Genomic DNA, 26,140 nt, shown 5'->3' on the forward strand with positions numbered 1-26,140 from the left:
TGGTCAGAAAAGATACACCGTATGACTCCATCTTCTTGAATTTGTTGAGGCTGGTTTTGCGGGCTAATGTGTGATCCGTTCTGGAGAATGTTCTGTGTGAACTTGAAAAGAAAGTATATTGTGCTGCTTTAGTATGGAATGTTTGAATACATCTGTTAATCCTTCTGTTGCAGTGAGTCCTTGAAAACCATTGTTTCCTCGTTGATACTGTTGAGATGATTTGTCCATTCATGTAAGTGATGTGCTAAAGTCCCCTGCTATTATTCTGTTATTACCACTACTCCCACATTTAACTTGAGTTCAAATGAATACATTGAATGATGCACCTAAAACAAGTGGATTTATGGTATGTAAAGTATACCTCATGAAATTTGCCAGTTTTGTAGGTTTTCTAAGGAAATAGGGCTAAGATTCCACATTGCTGAGTTGGGACTTGCTCCTGCCCTTCAGCCTGCCCTACCTCTATTTCTTTTTTTTTTTTTAATGTTTTTTTTTTTTTTTTTTTTTAGAGAGAGAGAGAAAGAGAGAGACAAAATGCAAGCAAGGAGAGGCAGAGAGAGAGAAAGACACAGAATTTGAAGCAGGCTCCACGACCTGAGCTGTCAGCACAGAGCCCAATGCGGGGCTCGAACTCACAAACCATGATATCATGACATGAGCCAAAGTCAGTCGCCCAACCGACTGAGCCACCCAAGCACCCCCCTACCTCTATATCTAAGAGAAATAAGAGAAAGAGAGGAGATATCTTGGAAGATGTTTACCAAAAAATTTTAGGCTTTCACCATGTTCAAGTAGGATTTATTCCAGGGATGCCAGAGGGTTCACTATTTGCAAATCAATCAACATGATACATCATATTAACAAAAGAAAGGATAAAAATATATGATCATCTCAATAGATGCAGAAAAAGCAATTGACAAAGTACAACATCCATTCATGATAAAAGATCTCAACAAAGCAGGTTCAGAGGAAACATATCTCAACATAATAAAGGCCATTTGTGAAAAAGCCACAGCTAACCACATACCCTGTAGGGAAAACTGGCAGCTGTTCCTGTAAGATCAGGAACAAGACAAGGATGTCCACTCTCGCCACCTCCATTCAACACAGTACCGGCACCCCTAGCTACTGCACTCAAACAAGAAGAAGAAATAAGAGGCATCTCGAGTGATAAAGTAAAACTGTCACTATTTATAGATGACGTGATACTATATGTAGAAAACCCTGCAGACGCCACCAAAACATAAATAGAATTGATAAATTAATTCAGTAAATTTGCAAGGTACAAATTAATGTACAGAAATCTGTTGAGTTTCTTCACACTAATAAAGCAGTAGCAGAAGGAAAAGCCAAGAAAACAATCCCATTTAGGATCGCACCAAAAGAACAAAATACCTCGGAATAAACTTAACCAAAGGAGTGAAAGACCTACACTCTGAAAACTATAAAAGTGACAGAGATTGAAGATGAACAGAAACAAATGGAGAGGTGCTCCATGCTCACCGGGAGAACTAATATTGTTAAAACGTCTTGACAACCCAAAGCAATCTACAGAGTTAATGCAGTCCCCATCAAAATTCCAACGTTTTTCACAAAACTAGAACAAATAATCCAAAATTTGTATGGAACTACAAAAGACCCCGAATAGGCAAAGCAATCTTGAGAGATGAGAGCAAAGCTGGTGCTATCACAGTCCCAGATTTCAAGATTTACTGCAAAGCTGTAGTCATCACAAACAGTATGTACTGACACAAAACTAGACACATCAACCAATGGACTAGAATAGAGAGCCCAGAAATAAACCCATGCTTATATGGTCAATTAATCTGGGACAAGGCAGGCAAGACTATGCAATGGGGGAAAAGACAGTCTCTTCAGCAAATGGTGCTGGGAAAAGAAACAGGCCACTTCCTTACACTGTACACAAAAATAGACTCAAAATGGATTCAAGAACTAATATGTGAGACTTGAAACCATAAAAGTCCTAAAAGAAAACATAGACAGTTCTTTGACATCAGCTGTAGAAACAGTTTTCTAGATCTATCTCCTCCTCAGCCAAATGAAACCAAAGCAAAAATAGACTATTGGGACTACACCAAAATAAGAAGCTTTTGCACAGTGAAGGAAACCATCCACAAAACAAGATGGCAGCCTACTGAATGAGAGAAGATATTTGCAAATGAAACATTCAATAAAGGGGCAAGTATCAAACAACACCAAAAAACCAATAATCTAATTGAAAATGGTCACGAGGACTGAATAGACATTTTTCCAAAGAAGAGATACCAATGGCCAGTAGACACATGAAAAGATACTCAACATCACTCACTCATCATCAGGGCAGGGCAAATGAAAACCACAATAAGATATCACCTCACACATGTCAAAATGGCGAAAATCAAAAACACGAGAAACAACAAATGTTGGCAAGGATGTGGAGAAAAAGAAATTCTCTCTCGCAATATTGGTGGGAATGCAAACTGGGATGGCCTCTATGGAAAACAGTATGGAAGTTCCTCAAATAGTTAAAAATAGAACTACCCTATAATCCAGCAATTCCATTACTGGGTATTAACAAAACAGTAACTTGAAAAGATACACGTGCCCCTATGTTTATAGCAGCTTTATTTATAGTAGCCAAATTAAGGAAGCAACTCAAGTGCCTATCGATAGATGAATAGACTAAGAAGACATATTGGAATATCACTCTGTCATTAAAAAGAGTGAAATCTTGCCATTTCCAACAACATGGACAAAACTAAAGGGTATAATGCTAAGTGAAATAAGTCAGAGAGAGAGAAACACCATATGATTTCACTCATATGTGGAACTTAAGAAACAAAACAAATAAAGAGACAAACCCACTTTTTTTTTTAAAGCACACTCTTAAATTTAGAGAACAAACTGGTGGGGGTGGTAGGTCAGAGAAGGGGGAAGTAGGGGATGGGGATTAAGAGCACACTTAGGACGAGCACTGAATGTACAGAACTGTTGAATGACCATGTTGTACAAGGGAAGCTAATATAACACAGTATGTTAATCACACTTCCAAAAAGTTAATTAAAAAAAATAGTGTGAATAATGTGATGACTTGAAAAAAATCTAGGGTTTCAGGTGATTTTTTGTTTTCTATTTCATAATTCTTTTTTTTTTTATTTTTTTTAACATTTATTTATTTTTGAGACAGAGAGAGACAGAGCATGAACGGGGGAGGGCCAGAGAGAGAGGGAGGCACAGAATCTGAAACAGGCTCCAGGCTCTGAGCTGTCAGCACAGAGCCTGATGAGGGGCTCGAACTCACGGACCGCAAGATCATGACCTGAGCTGAAGTCGGATGCTTAAGCGACTGAGCCACCCAGGCGCCCCTTTCATAATTCTTTATATTGTCTGATATGGGGTAAATGAGTATATACCATTTTTTTTTTTTTTAGGAGAAGCAGCAAAGCTGTTTTCTTTTTTGGAAAAGAGAACATCCAAAGCCAAGATCTTTGTTAAAGAAAATCTGAGACTGCTTCTGATGAACTAAGAGACTGACCTTTTGACCTTTTGGTTCAGTGGGCAAATTAGCATTCTTGACAGTCCCTCCTGGCTGACAACACTCTAGCCCTAGCCGTAATCCTAAGAGGTGTACAATTCAGCCATTCTGAGATGAAGGCAGATATCCTAAGAACACGGCATCAATTTTTCAGGAAAGTGATCCATGGTCCCCTGTTATTTGAAAGCAAGTTTCTGAAATCTGAATGATATTGTCATTTTAATTTCATTATAAAACCGGAGATACATAGTATCCAGGGAAAACCCTTGAGATATAATAAAATCGCCCAAGAATGCAGCAAGCCTTTTAAATTTACATATTTCAAAAAGAAAAAAAAAGACATTTTTATGGAATCCGAATGTTTACAGTAAGCTTCAAATATGCATAGATGTTTAGGTCTAGGGCTTTATGTTTTGCACAGTAAGATAAAGGACTACAGAGGGAAATAGATTAATAAAACCAGTCAAAAGCACAAACTGAGAAGTCCCTCCATTTCACTCAACCCCCCTACTGAAGTTTCTGCCTAAAACCAATGTCACTCCTGGGTCTCCTACCACCTGCTGCTTTGTGGCAGTTGATGGTTTATAGCAAGACATGAGCCAAGTCAATTCAGCAGATCCTGACTACAAAAGCTTCCTCTGTGCTTAGTCCTGAAATGGAAAAGATGTGATTCTAGTCTTCTAGGATTTGCTTTCCAGGACGTCAGAAGTGAACAAATAATCTGGCCTCTAGGGAACATATTAAAAGCAAATGGAATCAATTTATTTATTTATTTTAAGTTTATCTATTTATTTTGAGAGAGAGCAGGGGAAGAGCAGAGAGAGAGGGAGAGAGACAGAATCCTAAGCAGGTTTCATACTCTTTGTGCAGAGTATAGGGCTTGAACCCACGAACCAGTGAGATCATGACCTGAGCTGAAATCAAGAGTTGGACGTTCAACCAACTGAAGTGACCCTAACAACAATTTAAAATATAGCAATAAATACACAGGATTAAACAACAGATAAGAAACTTTGGTAAAACGCTTCTAAAAGTGCTTAAAGGTCTATAAAATTAATGTTTGAAGAATGTTCAGTCTATTCCTTCACTAGTCAATATCGTATAAAGAAACGAATACCGGGGCGCCTGGGTGGCTCAGTCGATTGAGCGTCTGACTTCGGCTCAGCTCGTAGTCTCATGGTTTGTGGGTTTGAGCCCCGCATCGGGCTCTGTGCTGATGGCTCAGAGCCTGGAGCCTGCTTCAGATTCTGGGTCTGCCTCTCTCTCTGCCCCTCCCCGACTCATGCTCTGTCTCTCTCTCAAAGATAAATAATAAACATTTTTTAAATTAAAAAAAAAAAAAAACACGTACAGCCTAGCTCTGGCGCAGGCGGTGTGGAAAGTGGCGTTGGGGCCAGGCTGTAAATCCATTTTGTTCCGCCAGCTAAGAAGCTCGGATCCTGTTAAGTGAAAGGGAGCCAGCGTACGTTTGTAAGCAAAGAAGCGACAAGTATAAATCTGTGTTCTCTGGTGACAGTGAGGAAGAAGCAAGGATAAAACTTAGGCCACAGAGACTGCCAGAAATGATGACAGCCCCAACGAAGCCGCTGATGGAAGGCTATAAAAGAAAAAATAAGCGGAGTAAAACAGCTGACTTATCGGCATTTGGAAACTGGGGGAGTTCCTTCATAAAATTATTTGCAGAGTCTCATCCTGGGAAGAGCGAAGTTAAGAGTCAAACCGAACATGTAATGTTTTACAGTGTGTTCTATGTTGAGTCACTGAGGTAGACATAACTTTGTTTTGGTCATCCAGACCTGGCCACGAAATATTAAGTTAAATATGGTCTTCCTAAGCAAAATGAAATAGTTCAGTCAGTAGTATTTAGCCTTCTTCCCCCCAGCACCCCCGTCCCCCTGCACCATACTTGAGAAGATCTTAGTAAAACCAGTGGAACGTATGACCTGCTGAATGACAATCCAGGGGGGACTGAACGGTGGGAAACAGGGGCTGTTCCGAATAGACCAGAACAGGAAGGAAGCCCTGGGAGGACTGAGCTTTTAAGTCTTCCCATTGATGACGCTCTGAGATCCAGTCTGAGCCCCACATGTGCCCTCTGAAAGGACATGACGGTGTCCCAGCCCAGCAAAACCAAGGCCTGAGGGAAGTTGATAATACTGCCCTGACCACCAGCCACGTCTATGCTTAGGGGAAAACCACGGGAACTTCCAGGGGAAGCAGCAGCAGACTTCCCTCTTTGTCACTGGACCCCATCAAGTAAGTGTAGGGAGGCCAGGCTCAGAGATTCTGATTTTCTGTCTCAGGGCAATGGGAGAGGGAGAGATTAAGCACAGCTGAGGCTTGGCTTGAACAAAGAGACCCGAGAAAGATGCCATTAACGGAGAAGTTACGAAAATGAGGAAGATGGAAAGGTTTGAATAACAGAAGACGTCGACCGTGAACGGTGAGCGTCATGTTTGAGGTCCTGGCGGTCCATGGTTTCTCTTTGACGAATGGCAATAATATAAATCAGTGAAACACGTTAGTCAATTTTGTCCACATGTTGCATTTCTGGAGGAATAAGCTTACTACTTATGTTGAAGGAGACAAAATATTCCACGGACTGTTGCTCACTCTTTCTCTGTAAGTTTTATCACACATGGATTCTCCTCTCCGGACCACCAGAGTCCTGGGGTCTGAAGGCAAAGTTGGGCAACAGACTATACAAGTTAGTGAATAATAAAAACGTCTGCATTTATCAGCCACTCTCTTCCAGGTTGAGATCTGCTTTGTAAAGCATTATGATTGCAAGTAGTAAGTGAAACGGGCTTGAATATGCCCACAGCTTTCATCTAAAGGAATTTAGAGCTGCTCTCACAGGCAAGCCATTGCTGGAGAGAGTGGGGCAGCTGCCTTTGATTGTCTGAGTGTTTCTCCTTAATTTCACACTGTGGGAGGCGCTAAGGGGAGCCTGGAACTTAGTTACAAATTTGGTAGAAATGTTGCAGTTTGTTGCTGCTAACCCTGATCCACACAACTCCGGGTCACTGTTTTCAGAATTCTGGCACATCAATGAAAGATATTTGCTGTAAAAGTGAGCTCGTTCCCTCTGTACACAAAGTGTGTGTGTGTGTGTGTGTGTGTGTGCATGTGTGCGCATGTGTGTGCGCATGTGAAAGTCAAAACCTAAGGCAAGTAACTTCACGACTCACCTTTTATGGCAGGTTCTAGAATACCTCTCATCTTTTCTTCCCTCCCCACAGGTGCCTCGGGGAAGACGTTTTCTGCTTAAATTGACTCTCACTTTCAGGTGTGCCTTTACACGCCCCGTTTGTTGCCTGGGCCTCTCAACACAGCCTCACAAATCCCGGTAAGTCTCGCCTTCTGTCTCACTGACAACTTGGTGTTTTTTGGGTTTTTTGGATTAAGTGAAGGAATCAGCAAATTCAGAATTTGTTGGGTACATGGGGAGCCAGCATAGAGCATATATCAGAGAGTGATTATCATTACTTTCACATGAACGATAAATAATCAGGTAATGTTTATACAGAAGACATGTATACACAATACAATATCCAATGGGAAAAAGTGGTGCTTCGTGCACAGTGCAGCCCGTGACTTGAGCTTTTCTGCTCCTTGGAGGAAGCTTCCATGGATGTAATGTTCAGCAGCACAATTTAAATTGTGTATTAGGCGAATACCTGTTTTATCACGGTGCTGTAACTTGTGACAATGGGGGGCAAGTTCCAATTCTATGGAGCCACCCATATCTTCAAAATATACTGTTAATATCTTAGGTGTGTATAAATCGGAAGCTTTAAGGGAAAACCTGGGGTCTGCTGGCATGGAAAGAAAGAGCTTTCTCGCTTCGCGTTCTGTGTTCCTCACTGCGATGCAATTTAGGCGACACAATTTAGGCGACACAGTTGAAATCTCTAATTATTCCTGATGTAACGTGGGGGAAAAGAAAGCACGAACTCGATGGATGAGGGAAAGTTACGTGTAAGATTTCCATGAGAACGGTCATGTGTAAATGTGTAAAATAACCCATTCGAAGTGTGCCAGAAAAATAATTAAGGACTGATATCAATATATAGATTATAATGTCCCCCAGTGTTGGAGATTACTGTACAATTTGCAGAAGGAAGGCTACAGGCGGGCTGTTTACCAGACACTGGCTGCACGTGTGGGTCGAGCACCGTGTTGGGAAGCTTGACAGTAAATCTCTCTCATGTCTTCATCTGTTTCCTCCACATTTTGAAGACAAAATAAGAAACTCTTTGACAAGATGTCGGCTTGAGCACAGCCTGCAGGTGAGGACAGATGAGGTAATGTTCGTAGTCAGTAAATTAAAATTGATCAGCAGTGCTGGGAAATTAGTTACTGTCAGTTTCACATCCTTGACTGTTGTTGGAATACTGGGTAAGGTTTAAGGCCACTATCCTGTAGCAGCATCTATGAAACAATTAGCAAAATGCAATCACCGCCTTTGTAAGTATATTTTCATGCTCCTTGTCCAAATGAGGGGTGATACTCTGCTTATTCATCCCAATTCCTTTTACAAATGCCATGTAAGCTCACCAATGGGTTTAGCAAGAAAATGTTTTCAGGTAGCCCCTGTGAAGCTTTGCAACGTTCAGTCCTGGCACACCAGCCAGAAAAGCAGCACTAATTAGATGGCAAGCCTGGTGAAGGAGGGTGTGGAGAAGATGACCGCTGAACCTAAACATATGTTGTATGTGTAGACGTGGGTTTTACAGTGGGCGATTTCAGAAAGCAGAATTTGTAAATGTCACCAGACTATATACTCCAATACCCCTCGAGTTTGGGACTTAGATCATCTAAAATGGGAAGCAGAAAACTGGGAGCAAGACCAGAGCCGTGCAACTTATGGAAACGGAATGCGGGGTGACAAGGCCCCGGATAAGGGCACTGTTGGTAATTCTTCCGTAAGGGCATGGGGCTGCTCTGTGCATTGTAGGAAACTCTTTAGAGCATCCCTGGTCTGCCCACTAGATGTCAGTAGACCCACCTCCTCTACGTGACAGCCACAACTGTCCCCAGACTTGGTGTTCTCTGTGGAGCAAACGAACACTTTGAGAACCATTGCGTGGGTGACAAGTAGGAAAGCTGATACGGGCATTTCCAGTGTAATTACAGGGATCAGCCATAATCCACCTTCACTGAGAAGGAAGGGGATTCTATTTCGGGAGATAGAAGGAATTAACTGGTAACAGGATGCCAAGAACCCACTTGCAAAGTGACATAGGGAAGTAAGAAAATGAAGGATGATTTCAGTCACCCTTTACCACATTTTATTGGACACTTCAGGGAGAATAATTTTAGTAGCCTAAATTAACCAGAATTAATTCACCTCTTCATTGCCTGTGCCTCACGGATTTCAGAGATAGCTGGATCAAAGGATTTGAAACCCCAGTGTTGCCACCACTTGGGTGGAGGAAAGAAAGCTGGGGACTCCAGCTCATTTTCTACCCATCATGCCTCTGTGTCCTGTAGAATCCCATGTGTGAATGCTTCGGCCCCAGGCCAGCTCTTCTGACCTGAAAGCTGTAAAACCTTCACACGATATGATTCAGGATTGTTTCCCTAAGGATCGTTCTAGATCAGTTCTAAATGGAGACAAGGACCGAGAATGGATGAGCTCCCTTAGAGTTTCTTCCAGCTGTGACATGAAAACAAACTTAGGAGTGCGGAGGAGTGATTACACCTATAGCCCTATTTATCTCCCAGGTGCCTCCTATCACAATATTTAACTCTTCAGGTTTAAAGACACCCTTAGATTCATGCTGGGACTCTGGAAAGCTAAGAAATGTGGAAGTGGGGAAAAAGTCAGGAACTAGAAGCCACAGAATAAGGCTGTGGGGAAAGAAGCAGGAGAAAGATGAGCCCCGGTGAACACCCAGGATTGGGAATTGACATGAGGATTATGAAACCAAGGCCAAAGCAGCTCCAGCAGGGACGGGCCCCTCCAGGGCACAGTCAAGGCCTTCAGGTCAGGACAGATGAGGTGAAGGTGGTAGAAGATCCAGTAATAAAAATCAAGCTACAATATGCTATACATGCATTTAAAGTCAAGGTCAGACAGTGATGTATTTTTTTTTAATTTTTATTTTTTAATGTTTATTTATTTTTGAGACAGAGAGAGACAGAGCATGAACGGGGGAGGGGCAGAGAGAGAGAGGGAGACACAGAATCGGAAGCAGGCTCCAGGCTCTGAGCCATCAGCCCAGAGCCCGACTCGGGGCTCAAACTCACAGACCACGAGATCGTGACCTGAGCTGAAGTCGGACCCTTAACCGACTGAGCCACCCAGGCGCCCCAGACGGTGATGTATTTTAACACCAGTGCAAGCTGCAATGAATTCGAGTCAACAAATGCTTTTGATATTTTTCTATGTACTTCTGGGGACAAGAAGATGAAAGTTTGCCTTCAAGTGTTTACAATCTACTAGGAAGGTTTAGACAAGGTCGTAAAATTTGCTTAAGAAAACAGAATGCTTGGGGTGCCCAGGTAGCTCAGTCAGTTAAGAGTCTGACTCTGAATCTCAGGGTTGTGAGTTCAAGCCCCACATTGGAGTCTGCACTGGGCATGAAGCCTACAAAAGAAAGAAAGAAAGAAAAAGAAAGAAAACAGTATGTTTTTCTATGGTTACACATTTACCCAAGAGAAATGAAAATACATACATCCATACAAAAACTTGTAGATAAGCTTTCATGACAACAATATTCATAATAGCCAAAAAGTAGGAAAAAATGTCCATGAATTGATGAGCAGATAAACAAAATGGCATATCCATATACCGGAATATTATTCAGGGATAAAAAAGGAATTGCAGTACTGATCCCAGCTACAATAAAGGATATACCTTGAAAATATTATGCTAGATTTTTAAAATACATACGGGAAAAAAAATCTGCATAGTATTCTATTATAGTAATGTATCATAAATTATTTAACTAGTGTTCTTTTGGGGTTACATAGGTTTATCCAATTTTTTAATGTTAGAAATATTGCAACAACAAAAATTCATGTACACTTAAAAAATATTATTAAAAATATTATTCTAAATGAGAGAAGCCAGTCACAAAAGACCACATATTGCATGATTTCATTTACATAAAGTATCTAGAATGGGCAGATCCACCGAAAGAAAGTAGATTAATAGTTCCCTGGGGCTTCGGGGAGAGGTGGACAGGGTAGGGGTAACTACCAGAGTGTGGGTTTCTTCCTGGGATAGGGAAGATGTTCTAAAGTTAGCTAGTGGTGATGGTTACACAACTCTGTGAAAAACTAGAAGCCGCTGGAAGGGTGAATTTTATGATATGTGAGTCATCTTAGTAAAGGTGTCCCCCCAAAATAGAGAGTAAATATACTTTATGCCTTACAAGAGATCACAACAGCTGTGGAGGTTAGAAATCCCCCCCCCCCACCAAACACATACACACACTCAGATGAGGACTTTCATAGGAGAGACCTCCTATAGGAAAGAAAGAAAACTTTTTTTTTTCTGTTTCCTGTCTGGAAGCTCATTAACAATATAAGAAGCTTCTATTCTAATCGAAAAATCTTTCTTAGATATTGAGAGCCAGAAAAAGGCCTTCGCTGACCAAGCTCTAAGAAGAGCATTCAGGGGCACCTGGGTGGCTCAGTCGGTTGAGCGTCCAACTTCGGCTCAGGTCATGACCTCGCGGTCTGTGAGTTTGAGCCCCGCGTCGGGCTCTGTGCTCACAGCTCAGAGCCTGGAGCCTGTTTCAGATTCTGTGTCTCCCTCTCTCTGACCCTCCCCCGTTCATGCTCTGTCTCTCTCTGTCTCAAAAATAAATAAACGTTTAAAAAAAAAAATAAATAAGAGCATGCACAGACAGGCCCGGTCTAGCTGACACACAGCTCAGTGAAGGGTGCCCCCACCCACCTGCTCTGTGCCCCCAATACCACAGCCTGGGCCTGCAGTGCCTTAAGTAGGGGGCCACCCAGACCACACAGACAGCTAAGAATGCACGTGCCACAGGGTAGGTTCTTGTGAAGTGTGACAGCCGTCCCCAGGAACACCACCATCTCTGTCCTTCAGAATGTCGCCCCGGAGTTCCTGAGGTCGGTTGTTCTCAAACTGGGACATACACCAGACTCCTCTGGAGGGCTCCTTAGAGCAGATTGCTGGGCCCCATCCCTAGACTTTCTGCATCCATGGGTCCTGTGCAGGATCCTGATCATTTGCATTTCTGAGTATTTCCCAGGTGACACCGATGCTGCTGAGCCAGTAGGGTGACCAACATTTGAATGTGCCCAGAACTAAAGGGCATTCCAAGGACCTCAGAAGTTTCAGTGCTAAAACCGGAAATGTCCCAGGCAAACTGGGATGAACTGGTCACCTTGTTAAGTCCACAGACCACACTTTGAGAACTACCGTTTAAGGAGACGGGATCAGATGTATATTTGAAAATGTGACCGGGAGGAATCGAATGTGTCATTCATGCCTTCACTGAGAAACTGGTGATACTCCTTGAGCTAGTATTAATAAGAGAGTATCAATTATTACTAAAAGAAGTATCTATTCTAGTCTAGTTTGGGTTCCTCTTCTAGTGCTCCTCCTCCTCTTTTTTAAAAAATATTTATTTAGAGAGAGAGCGAGAGAGGGGGAGGGTGAGCGTGTGAGTGGGGGACAGGGAGAGAGGGGGAGAGAGAGGATGCCAAGCAGGCTCCATGCTGTCAGCACAGATCCCGACACAGGGCTCGATCTCATGAACCCCGAGATCATGAGCCGAAATCATGAGCCAAGTTCAAGAGTTGGATGCTTAACCGACTGAGCCACCCAGGTGCACCACCCCACTTCCTTTTTTTCAGGGCAAGTCACTCTTGAACTCGGCCGATGCATGCTGGGAAACTCACTGTCTTGTATCATGATCTTTGCTGTAGCTTGAAGATAATTCTAGGACCGAGAAAATTCCCAGAAGTCTATTTTCATCACAGAAATGTGATGAACTGTGATACTAAGAAAGTTTGTCCCCCCAAATGCCCTGAAAAAGGCACTCCTTTCATGCAATCTTTTGTTCTGTGATCAGCATGGTAGTTTTGCCTCTTTCTCTCTACACCTGGGTCCTTAGAATTGTGCAGTCTACATCCCTCCCACCTTCCCCGAAGGAAGGAGATTTTTGCCCATGGTCTGTAGTTGGAAACAGTCTTTCAGTTTGGAATATGCCCTGGGAATAGTCCCTGCTGGAGAGAAACAGGGATGCCCATGATCTTGCCAGTGTAACCTCGATTGCCTTCAACCCAGAGGCCAGATCATCTCAAGCCCTGAATTGTAGGTCATTCACATACATCAGAATCTCATTGAATTCGGTCTCTTGGGTTATAGAAAATATTTTCAAACTTTGCTTATATTGCCCATTCTTATTAAAAGAATAACTAAGCTGTTAGTCTTTCTGGGCAACATCAGGCTGGGACAGGTGGTTCATGTTGTCCAAAGTGTAGCCGAGTGAATTACCAAAGCCACATGCTCTGACTGTGGAAAAGGCGACAAGAAAGCACCACCAAGAAAAAGTGCTCAGGTGACCCGTACAGAATGGACTTTCTGAAGGCTCCATTCTGGATTCTCCTGTGGGTCTTAACAAGGTTCTGTATACAGTCATCAGCCCAAAACTGCAGACTTTTATAAGAGAGAGAAAGAGAGCTCATTTTCAGTTCGAGATGCTGCAGGGGGCCCACTGCTTCTCAGTGAGTCATTTCGTTGTGATGTTGGGCGTCCCATTATAGCCCAGGCTGCGTGCGCTAAGAACTTGGATCGCAGAACGAAATTCACCTAAGATCAGGCATTTAAAAAAAAGAAAGACTTCATAAGGAGGATGGTGTTTGAGTTTAGGAGAGTGGCATTCAAAGCAGAGGAAACGGCATGAGAAGAGGGTTCAGAGAGAGGTGATGTGCCAGTGGAGTGCCAGGCACGTCAGATTAGAGGGACTTGGAATGTGGAGGAGGGAGGAAAACACAGGATTCTCTAGGAAAAGCCTCGAAGGATTGAATGGCAAAAATAATTCTCACCTGTAAATACATGGAAAAGCATTTTTGTACTCACTACTATCCAAATAAAAACATTAAAATAATAATGAGGAGGACTGATGAATGGATAAGATGTGGGGTGTGTGTGTGTGTATACATACACACACACAACAGACATTACTTGGCCATCATAAAGAATGGAATCTTGTCATTTGCAACAACGGGGATGGAACTAGAGTGTATTATGCTAAGCAATATAAGTCAGTGAGAGTAAGACAAGTACGATTTCACTCATGTGGAATTTAAGAAACAAAACAGACGAACATAGGGGAAGGGAAGGAAAAATAAGATTAAAAACAAGGAGGCAAATCATAAGAGACTCTTAAATACGAACTAAGGTTGCTGGAGGGGAGGTGGGTGCGGGGATGGGCTAAGTGGGTGATGGGCATTAAGGAGGGCACTTGTCAGGATGAACACTGGGTGTTTATATGTAAGTGATGAATCACTGGGTTCTATTCCTGAAATCAATACTACACTATATGATAACTCACATGAATTTAAATAAATAATAATGATGATGAGCTATAACTTTTTGTTCTTTAAATTGACAAAGCTTTAAAAATTGCTAATACTCAGTGTTGGAAAGGGCTCAAGTCAACAGCTGTTCTCATAGGCTGCTGGTAAGTGTGTACATTGGGATGAAATTTGCACATGGCAGTAACATCAACAGCTTTACACACACACACACACACACACACAGAGTATGCATATATGCATATATATGTACTCTTTATATGCATGCATATATGTTTGTATACACTCAGACACCCAAACACACACATGCTCTTTGAGCCATTATTTCCACCCCATTTAATTTATCCTGGGGAATAATTAAGGATGTGAAGAAAGAGTTAGCAAAATTATTTACTACAGGAAAATATTAAAAACAAAGTACACATCAACCAATAGGGTATTTATTAAATAAATTCTAGTCCCTGCATTCAGATGAAGATAATTTAAGATACTGGTGCAAAAGAGTATTTTACCTTCTTTCCACCCAACCCCTAAGGGGCATATATACTCCTGTCAATATTAGGCTTCCCCACACAGTGACTTGGGGGGCCCTCTATCTAGAAGGAATCTCCAAAGGGGGACACAAATTTGGTCTGTGGAAGCCCCCAGGTGATCCTGATGTCCCTCACTAGGTTGAATACTACTGATGTAAAATTGTATTTGTTGGTACAGAGAGATGTTTGGGATGCATTGATTAAAACAAGCATACAGTATGATATCATTTCTGAGAAATACTTTTATGCAAGGGGAACAGTATGGAAGAATGTATACCAAGATACTAACCACTTTTCCCTCGGTGGTAGTCCTACAGATAATAATTCCTTCACTTTGCCTGTCTGATTTTTCTATTTCTTCAATAATGACTACAGACTAATTGCATAATGAAACATTTTTTCTAAATAATAAGAGGACAAAAATCGATTAAAATAAAAATTTGCAGGGGGCACCTGGGTGGCTCAGTTGGTTAAGCACCTGGCACTTGATCTCAGCTCAGGTCTTGATCTCGTGAGTTCGGGCCCCACATTGGGCTCCATGCTGGGGGTGGAACCTACTTAAAAATAAATAAATAAATAAATAAAGTTAAAATATGCACAGGAAATTATATTTGTTTCACATTATTTCCTACAAACTATTGCATTCTCTGATTTCAAAAAATGGCAAATATTGGTAAAAATTTTATATACACTCTTATTTTGAAGGAATTGGGCACTGTAGATACTTTGTGTCTTCTTACTCAAGAATCATCAAATTTTCAAATCATTGAAAATCGATGGCAATTATTGATTCTATCAGTGGCTGACTTTCACCTCCTTTTTTTTTTTTTACCTAGAAAAATTGAATTTAATCATTTCCTGACAGAAGGATGCAATTTCCACTGACCTTTCTTTTACAACTTGGTGAGTATTAGTCGTCAAAATCCATTTTCCGCTTGTATTGAATTGCTCTAAAATATTCAGTAAAAATATTTTAAAACCTATCCACCTCTTTTTTTCTGTACTACTATATATTTTCATGGTTTTTGTGCTGTATCATTGTGTCAAGCGACTAGACATGTCAACTCCCACATGTTTACTATCCACACATAGCTGTTTCGATCCTCTTTCGTGGAATATAGTATTATCAGCAGATAATTAAGTAAATTTACTAAAGAAAGTAGACATGGTTTCAGATTCTTAATTTAAAAACATAACGCATTTTAATTTCTTTTTAATTTTTTTTAATGTTTATTTTTAAGAGGGAGAGAGGCACTGAGAGTGTGAGTTGGGGAGGGGCAGAGAGAGAGGGAGACACAGAATCCAAAGCAGGCTCCAGGCTCTGAGCTGTCAGCACAGAGCCTGACACGCGGCTCGAACCCATAAACCACGAGATCATGAGCTGAGCCGAAGTCAACGCTCGACCGACTGAGCCACCCAGGTGCCCCAATGCATTTTAATTTTTAAGCATAAATCTGTTTTGAATGTAGCACTTGTCCCAGTAACAAGACACAATTGCTTGTGAAGAATTTACAGACAAAATTCCCTCTGACTAAGCAGCGGCTCTTTGCTAAACCCTCCATGCGTCTGCTGTCTTTAATGAGCTGAGAATAATTTACATTAGTCATCGAGAGGATGTTTCCAACAATTACTCTCTTTGATCCTGACTTTTCAATAACCGCCCTGCTTCTGGTTCCTAAGTACTAACTAAATTGCTTAGAATCTTCTCTCCAAAGATTCATGCTGAGTTTCTTCATGGCAGCAAACTTTAAGAATCTCATTTTCTAATTTTGCAATTCCCAAGCCCTGAGGCAATCTCCCCGTTAGATTTGCTGGTGATGGAGGAAAGAAGAATACCTCGAAATAGAAAATGCTCATTTGTTCTCTGCTGAAAATTCTCTGCCACCGAGAGGTGAGCCGCAAGCCAGTGGGAGCAGAGACTGGTGACACATTGTCCCCTAGGACAATGAAGCTTAGATCTGGCCTCAGATGGCCAGAGAAGAGTTGTTGCAATCTATATCTGCCTCGGATGCTCTCTTTGGAACTAAACTAGTGTTCAAAATCAGAAGCAGCTACTGAGAATCGCTGAATCTCCATTAGGATAACTTCCTCACACTTTGCCAAAATTCTAAACCATTGCACAGTGGCTCAGAGATTCCCTCCTCATTCAGGAGACCCTTCTCTCAGGATGAAAGAGCTTCAAAACTAAATTCACCTGGGCAGAACAAAGTCCTCACTGCAGTAGATCCTGAGTTTCTAAATGTAAACTTACTCTGATCTAGCCCAAATCTCTAGGGTCGCCTATGGTCAAACTACCACATCATGGTTACCATAATATATTACCATATATGGTTAATCCCATATCATCGGTTGAACATTTTCTGGTTTGTAGTTCAACCATAGGCATTTATATGAAAACTGGAGCCTATTGAAACACTTTGTCTTGCATTCTGACTAAGGAAGGTTAGGGAAAAGAATCCTAAAATGTGCATTGGCCCCAGGTTTTGGGAACTGGACACGAAGTACAAACCTTATCTAACATTCATTCTTTGTAAGTTTTCTTGCCCTTAATAAATAATGTGTGTTTGTGCGTGTGTGTATATATGTGTGTTTACAGCCTCTAGAACTCTGAAGTGATCTCTAAAGTCTATGAAAACATCTCCTGGGTTTAAGAACATGAGAACGATATGCCAAGTTAGAGATTATATAATAATGGTTATTTCTACAAAATGATCCCTCACTTTACAGAACTTTTGCTGTACCTTTTCTTTAAATGACCAGGTCTCCTAAGTTGGTGTTTACTAAGATCATATCTTCAAGTTGTATGTCGTCTTTGAAGAATGCATTGATTCTCTAAAGACACAAGCATCTTTATTTTCTGAACCAATTCCAACTTGTTGCTGATGTGATAATCTGGCAGTTGAAAACTTCAACCCAGGAAGGGTACTGCTAAGGCTATCTGTGTTCAGGCATGAAGCTTTAACTGCTTAGGTTTCCAGCCACTTTGGGCCAAGTATTTGAGCCCAGAAATTCATATTTGCATTTAGAAAATTACATGAATAATAGTTCAATTTCCCTAAGTCCTGGGATACTTTTATTTCTGAAAAGTACACATCTGATCAAAACAAGTTAGGCCAAGTCGGGTTATAAAAACATGTTAGATCTCTAAGGCAGCAATTCCAATAAAAGAATTCAGGATGGAACTTGTCTAGAAGAATAAATCCCTGGAAGGGAAGTCTTAGCTAATCCACACATAGCATTAGCAGAGATTTTTATACCTGACTTGTTTTAAAAAGCCTCCGCCTACAGGAGCCCAAACTTCTGATTAGTTATTTATCTTACAGGTCAAGTCTAGGAAATAAAAGGAGATCTGGGTTTGGATTGTTGGGTGAATAAAAGGAAAAATCCATGTTAAGCAACTAGGACCATTTATTATACAATGAAATGAAAGTGTAGATGGAGCTCACTTTCATCACATATCTGTCTTCAAGGAGAAAGCAGAGCTGTCCCTTTGTTCTGGAATGATGGTAATTTTGCAATGAGAGTGAAGACCGAAAATTCCTTGTCCAAACAGGTATTTGGCAACCTGCGTGGAAGGAGACATTACGTATCATATTCTTAGCTGTAGAACTATGATCTGTTAATGCCTGATGATAATCACAAAATGACCAGATGAATAGGGGGGACTGTGCACATAAGAGAAAAAACATTACTTTTCAGTGGCTTATGGTTTTGGAGGGCACGTTGAAGGAAAGAGATCCATTAAATGTGAAAGAAGACCACAAAAAATTCTTAGAGTTTTACAATTGAGAAAGCTGGAGAAAAACAAGCTTCTTCCACAGTTGGGAGTAATTTTCCATCTTCTGCCCATCCCCCTCACTCCTGTCTGCTGGAATCCGCTGTGCTTGGCATAAGTCTTCATGTCTCAAGGGTAAAGTATATAAGAACAGGTAGAGCGGGCTGTGTGTGTGTGTGTGTGTGTGTGTGTGTGTGTGTGTGTGTGTGTGTGATGTTGGTGGGGGATTTACTTGGTTCACCATCTAGAGGCCGATGGGGTAATTTTGAAGGGACAGAGGAATCTTTGCGTTGTTCACTTTTTATTTTGAGATTACCGCAGGTTCTCATGTAGTTGTAGGAAATAATACAGAGAGATTCCCATATACCTTTCACCCAGTTTCCCTGGATGGTAACATCTTGCATGACAATAGTGTAATATCCCAATCAGGAAACTGACATTGTTATAGTCCTTGACCTTCTTCGGATTGCACCAGTTTTACATGCACGTGTGTGTGTGTATTTAATTCTATACAATTTTATTCATGTGGTCATCATCAAAATTAAAATCCTGAACAGCTCCATTACCCTCCAGGAGCCCTACTACTACCCTTTTATATCCGCACCTTCATCCCTACCTCCTAATCCCTGGCAGCCACAAATCTGTTCTCCATTTCTAAAATTTTGTCATTCAAGAAATGGGGTCATGTAGTGTATAACCATTTAAGATTGATTTTTTTCTGGGCTCCTGGGTGGCTCAGTTGGTTAAGCATCTGACTTAAGCTCAAGTCATGATCTTGTGGTCCTTGAATTCGAGCCCCACATCGGGCTCTGTACTTTCAGATTCTGTGTCTCCCTCTCTCTATGTCCCTCCTCTGCTTGCACTCTGTCTCTGTGTGTCTTTGTCTCTCTCCTTCTCTCTCTCTCAAAAATAAATAAAACATTTAAAAAAATTTAAAGATTGGGTTTTTTTCCACTCAGTGTAATTCACAAGGTTTTAATTTTGATGAGGTCCAATTTACCAATTTTTCCCTTTTATGGATCATGTTCTTGTTGTCAATCCTGAAATTCTTCACCCCGTCCAAAGTCTCAAAGACTTGCTCCTATGTGTTATAAGAGTTTTATAGCTTTACAGTTTTATATTTTACATTGAAGTCCATGAGCCATGTTGTGTTAATATTTGTGTAAGGTGTGAGGTTTCAGTTATGGTTCACTTTTTTTGTCTATGGATTTCCAGTTACTTGAAAGTAACCTTTCTCCATGGACCTGCCTTTGCACCTCAGAACGAGTTGGGCATATTTGTGTGGGTCTGGGACTCCTGAGGGGGCACGATCTGTTCCTTGGTGAATCTGAACCCAACAATCCAGGTTTTAAAGGAGGTCAATTGAATCTATGTGTTTTAAGAGAAAGTTATTTCCCAAGGATTTCTTAAATTCTCCAGTTGAGTTTGTACTGGTTAGAACAATAGGTAGAAGAGGCCACATTGAGATTTTCTTTCCTCAGGTCTGTGCATTAGTCTTTGTTATTTGCCCTAAGATGACACATAGAGAATTTCTAGTATATGGGGCTATCTTGGATCAGGCTTCCTAGATGCAGAGCCTGATGCATGGGTTTGTGTTATTGAGGGAGGGCTCTGAGCAGTAAGAGACTAAGGAAAGTGGAGACAGGATGTGGTCCCAGCTAGAGTCTGGCTTCAATCTCCCCCCCCCCATCCAAAATGTTCTGAGCATAAATTGCACCACACAGTTGATCCCAGGCTGAGGCAATGGTGCCACAGCCTTTTGAACTGTGTCCCCATCAGTCACTGGCTATGGACTGGCCCAGGTGGGGACGTGAATGCAGAAGGTATCACCTCCCAGGCTGAGAGATTTCCATTAGGCCAAGGGCACCAACAGCATCCACAACTGGATGGTCTTAATGATCCAGAAAACTGGCTTTAAAAATAAATGGGCTATTAACTTCCCAACTTAACCAGTTGCTTCTTTAAGCCTTCTGCTACCCTTAGACTGCCTTCTAAGTAGCTGTGTCTGTTATGTTCAAGGGTTGCTCAGTTTCACGAAAGCCCAAGATAAATGTCACAGGAGCGCCTGTCATCCTACCACTGGCGATCTCCTGGTGGGTCGCAGCGCACAGCTCATGGCTTCTTCTACCTGCGGGCTGGATGGACCCCAGAAATACTGCATCCTCAGCTACCTTGAGGTGGGTTGGTCCTTTGTTTATTTGTTGGGACATTATTGAGTCGATGACATAGATTTTTCCAAGCATGGCGGGGGCCAGCCAGGCAACATAAAAGGAGGACACATCACTCTTTCCTGAATATCAGAGGCACAGGTGATTCAATTCCTAGTCCAAGAAACCTTGATTAATCAGAAAATAGGGAAGATCTGCCACATCTATTTCTTGTTACCTTTAGAATTGGACAGAAGAGCCTCTTTGGTTCCGTCTTCGAAGGGAAGTACTCTAAAATGTACTATTCTACTTAGCCACAGGAGGAACTCGCAGGGAGTGAATTCAATTGACCCAGCAGTGAAGAGGGACGATCCCTCAGGGTCTCAAGGCCGTTATACTGAATGTGGGTTCTCACTGTCCTGCGTTAGGTGGGGGATGGGGGGGGTGTGAACTTTGAATTGATTGCATGCCAGCCTCACAAAACCACTTGGAAATTGTCTTGTCTAAAAACCGTAAGATCCCAGTGTCAACAGATATGGGGGCCTTTTTTCTTTCCCTTAAAGACCAGTTTTAGAAAAGGATCAGCTGCTTTATAGTTTTTTTCTTCTCCGTGCTCGGGGACCTGAACAAGCATCCAAGGTCATTTGAGTATCATACCTGCTGAAAAGCCCAAGACAATCACGTCAACCCCTTAAATGAGAGGACGTGCAGGCGGGAAGTTGGACAGAAGCCCGATGTTAGAGGCCCAGGCTTTTCCACGTATTGTTCATTTAAAGCAACTCCTCGAGGTCTCTGGGAAATGCTTTGGATTCTAATTGGTTTCTAGTAAAAGAGGATGATTATAAATAAGTGAAGACAATACCTGAGGGCTTAGCACTGTTCTAAGTTTGGGAAGTACTTGTGAAAGAAATCAACTTCTCTGTGTGTGCAAGGAAATGACACTGTAGACATTTTGTTCAACTCTAGGCCAGGTGGGATGTGGCACCCTACAAGTGACTTTCCAATTCCGGGTCCTCTGGACAAAGAAACGTTTCTAAACTCTAATATTAGATACTTTCCAACACTGGCATTACCCTTCTAGTTCTTAAACCACTGACATTTGCGTACTGTTGTCCCAGCCAACTCATGACCTACTCTGGCAATGATTAGGAGTTAATATTCCTGTCTTCACCACCCAAAATAGAAGTAAATCAAACTTCAAGGTTTCTTTTGTCTCAAGAATCCCAGAAATCTTAAACTCCTAGACCTGGGGGAAAAAAATCTCAAGATATCTTCAGGCTGACAAAGTGTTACAGGTAGGGCTGTAAGTCTAGTCTACTTAAACATTTGCGTGTCATGAAGGAGGACTTGTTTCCCCATGATTATCTAAAAAATTGCTACCAAGCAACACATTCTCCTCGGAAGCTTCAAATCAACATTGACCCGTAGTGTTACCCAAGTTGGGACTTCCACATCTCATCATCACAAACAAGCATCCCCAGTCAAGCTCGCCAAAGACTATGCTTCTAAGATATTGACAGTAAAGCGTTTCCCCCAGTAATTTCCATAGTAATACTGGACATCTTTTGAAGGCTTGACACCTTTTGGTGGAATCGTAAAGCTTCTGCTGCTCTTTTAGGGGCAAGTCTGGGGCAAGCCTCCCCATATGCAGAACAGATCTCACTTCCATTGCTCCTTAATTTTGAAAGGGCATTTTTTTTTTCGGGTATAAGACTTATGGTGGCCAGTGTTTCTAAAAAGATTATATGGATCTCTTGAAAGGCTGGTCTACTTTGACAGACTCTAGCTGAAATCGTTCTCAAAATCACCATGCATTCATTTGGCAAATTTTATCCAGCCTCTACAATGTGTGAGACACTGTTCTAGGTCAGGAGGATGTGGCCTTATACAAAACAAAGTCCCATGGGGCACCTGGGTGGCTCTGTTGGTTGGACAGCCGACTTCAGCTCCAGTCATGATCTCATAGCTCGTGCGTTTGAGCCCCCCATCGGGCTCTGTACTGACAGCTCAGAGCCTGGAGCCTGCTTTGGATTCTGTGTCTCCCTCTCTCTCTGCCCCTGCCCTGCTCATGCTCTGTCTCTGTCTCTCAAAAATAAATAAACGTTAAGAAAAAATTTTTAAAAAACAACAAAGTCCCACCCTCATTGGACTTAAATTCTACTGATGGAGACAGACAATAACCCAACAACTATATAATATAGTCTCAAGTGGTGATAACGGCTTACAAGATATTATAAAGCAGGGTAAGGCATAGAGAGTGGTAGAGGCCATAAGGAGGTGGTGATATTTTAAGTAGAAGTCTCTCTGAGAGGATGGCCTTTAAACAGAGACCCAGAAGAAGGGAAGGAGCAAGAGATAGGAATATTTGAGGGTTGGAGGAGAGGGGAGCAGAGAATAGCTCGTGTCAAGATGGCAAGGTGCAATAGAGTTCCCGGTGAACTCAGGGAAGAGCAAGGAGTGAGTGTAGCTAGAATTGAGTGAATCAAGGGAAGACTCATGGAAGGAAAGGCAAAGAGATGGTCCTGGTCAGGTTGTATAGCCCTTGTAAGCAACGATCCGGACGTCAAATCGGTTTGCTGAACACCTACCGGCGCATCTGTTATAGTCAACTTCCAGTATGGAGGATTATAATAAACAGTCCCCACTTCCTGGAAGTTTTGCAAAAATGCTCCTCCGGGGTCCCGCAGGTAGTAGTAGCCAGGAACAACTGTGCAAGCCATTGGAAGTCCTTTGGGAGTCTTTGGGGATTTCCTTGGGGGCTTTAAGTAAATACGGCCACAAATGGGTGCATTAAACTAGGCAAACTCAAAGGCCACTCTTGGCTGTTGCAACCTTGGAAATTCCATTCCAAGTAAAGTAATTCCAATTCACTAAGACCTTCCAGTCTGGAAGACAAGAGGGCAGGCCTCTCTGTTACAAGTATAATGAGAATCTTTTACAACATCCACATGGCGGTGATGGAGAGGTTTTGGTCATGGAACTTTTTCTACCAAAAACTATGTCTGAGAGAGAAAAAAAAGGATGGTTGCAGATAACGTGGTGGCCGAGTGTTGCATTAGTTTCTTGCCAAATATTTGTTTTTGACTACAGAAAGTAATCCCTACTCGAAGAACGTATCCTGATTACTTCTCTACGGTTTAACATAACCTCCAGGTCATCTGCCTCTTGTGCAAGACAAAAATTAGTTCCGCATAAGTTTGCATTTTTGCCCCCAATGTACAAATTCATAAAATTTCTAGGTCCTAATTTTTATTTTGTCTGTTATTGTATTTAAGCACCTATTGATGGAAAAAATGATGTCCTGTTATTTCCTCTGCTTTTTATTTTTAGCCAGATTGAAAGACAAATATAGTAAGTACAGCTTGTTTTCAAATTGATATCAACAATAAGTAATTATGGGTCTTTATTTTTTACTGAAATGATGGTCTTTTCCAGGGGGAACAAAAATGTTTCATCTGTGACTCCAGATCTCCCTATGACCCGTACACGCGATCCCAGAGCCACACCATTGAGAATGTCATTACAAGTTTTGAACCAGGGAGAGACAAGAAATGGTGGCAAGCTGAAAACGGTATGACCGAGTTCCTTTCCAGATTATCCATTTCTTTTTTTTTTTTTTCAACGTTTTTTTTTTTTTTATTTATTTTTGGGACAGAGAGAGACAGAGCATGAACGGGGGAGGGGCAGAGAGAGAGGGAGACACAGAATCGGAAACAGGCTCCAGGCTCCGAGCCATCAGCCCAGAGCCTGACGCGGGGCTCGAACTCACGGACCGCAAGATCGTGACCTGGCTGAAGTCGGACGCTTAACCGACTGCGCCACCCAGGCGCCCCGATTATCCATTTCTTTATGTCTTTAATCCAATATCTTTCTGTACGATCTTAACAATTTCACAGCAAGGAGTTATACTGGAATGGAAAAGTATCCCCTAGCACTGTTAAAGCCTGTATAAGAACAAACTTTATTTTCATTTCAGGAGAGATTACTTTCCTTCAGAGAAATCCAAGTGTATTTTAAGCACATAACCCTGAAAGCTTCACGCATTAACCCTAATATGAAACACACTCCTGTAAATGGAATTAACACCGCCAGGGGAAATCTGAGAGTTTCCACCCTGTACTTTGTCCCTCGGCAATACATGCAGGAGAGAGGAAAAGAGCATTTCATTTCTTGCTGCAAGCCAAATATTTTCATATAAAAATTGAATTGAAAGGATAGTTGGCTACTGGCTGACGTTCTTTTCTGCCTGGATTTATGCCCTTCTCTGCTCATGAACAATTGTGATTTTTAAACTCGCATCGGCCCTGACCATCCATATTTCCTAGGTGCCCTGATCAGGTCCCAACTGGGGATGCCTCCAAACTCAGGCGTGGGCCTTACGTGCTTGAATGAATGTAGGCTGACTCACCCATGACAGCTCCCCTGCAGCACCAATCTGGAACCCTCACCCCACAAGATGATTCCCTTTGTTGCATCTCTATATGTTGTACCTGGGCTACAATTCCTCTATTCTCTTCAGATGCCTAAACCTATTTCCCTCAGGGGGTCCTAGACCATTAGAGAAGTGTGGGAATTGTCAGAATATATAGGATCGTAACATATGAGGCAAGCAGAATATGAGGCTATTTTCCTATGCCTTCCATTGGACAAGCACGATTGGTGTGTCTACTAAAATGCCAATTCATGTTGGATCCTAATCCTGAATCTCTAGTTGGGCCCTCCTTAGTGCATGTATGCGATGCCTTTGCAGGAGCCACCTGCCTTCACTCAGGCCATTTTTGCTTAGCAGCAGTTTTAACCCACATGTCCAGCATTTGCTGCACATAGCCTCACAGGAGCACCCCTCCACCAAAGCGGATCGCATAAAACAAGGGTTCTCAGCCAAGAACTTTTGAGAGGGGAAAGGTGATCTCCTTTCCAGAAAGGGTGAGGGACTCTTGACCCGGAGCCAGGAATGGGGCTGCCCTCTCAACGGCGAACCCTCCCAAGTGATGCACCCACAAATAAAACTGCCTCCGGTTCATGCAGCCCGGTTACTGACTGCTCTCAGAGCTGCTGTCCAGTATGGGAGGGAGCCCAACGCCACATGCGCTACCGGGCACTTAAAACACGGCTAACCCATGGGGCGCCTGGGTGGCTCAGTCGGTTGAGCGTCCGACTTCAGCTCAGGTCACGATCTCGCGGTCCGTGAGTTCGAGCCCCGCGTCAGGCTCTGGGCTGATGGCTCGGAGCCTGGAGCCTGTTTCCGATTCTGTGTCTCCCTCTCTCTCTGCCCCTCCCCCGTTCATGCTCTGTCTCTCTCTGTCCCAAAAATAAATAAACATTAAAAAAAATGAAAAAAAAAAAAAAAAACACGGCTAACCCACACTGAGATGTGACATCGGTACAAAACCATTCCAGGTTTCTAAGGCTTACTTTGGAAAAAAAATAGGCATTGGTAGTAGCAAAATAAAACATTAGTAATTTTTTAAAATATTGAGTACATGTTGAAATGAGACGGTTTTTGGTATATGGGGTTAAAAATATTAAAAGTCGTTTCACCTGCTTGCTTTTACGTCTTTTAAATGTGGCTGCTAGGAAATTTGAAATGACACAGGTGGCTCGTATTCTGTTCCTATGGGAC

General features: G+C 42.1%; 1 protein-coding gene across 1 annotated transcript in view; it reads left to right on the plus strand.

The window, feature by feature from the left end:
• The first annotated feature begins 5,785 nt into the window (after window positions 1-5,785).
• Window positions 5,786-26,140, plus strand: part of LAMB4 (laminin subunit beta 4) — a 109,419-nt gene continuing 89,064 nt past the window's right edge. The window contains exons 1-5 of the mRNA XM_049641329.1: window positions 5,786-5,978; window positions 6,778-6,884; window positions 15,432-15,498; window positions 20,390-20,547; window positions 23,953-24,088. Coding sequence (XP_049497286.1) covers window positions 15,465-15,498; window positions 20,390-20,547; window positions 23,953-24,088 — 328 coding nt within the window. The 5' untranslated portion in view covers window positions 5,786-5,978; window positions 6,778-6,884; window positions 15,432-15,464. The remainder of the gene's footprint in view (window positions 5,979-6,777; window positions 6,885-15,431; window positions 15,499-20,389; window positions 20,548-23,952; window positions 24,089-26,140) is intronic.

This window comes from Panthera uncia, chromosome A2 (assembly GCF_023721935.1).
Source record: "Panthera uncia isolate 11264 chromosome A2, Puncia_PCG_1.0, whole genome shotgun sequence".
Lineage (NCBI taxonomy): Eukaryota > Metazoa > Chordata > Mammalia > Carnivora > Felidae > Panthera > Panthera uncia.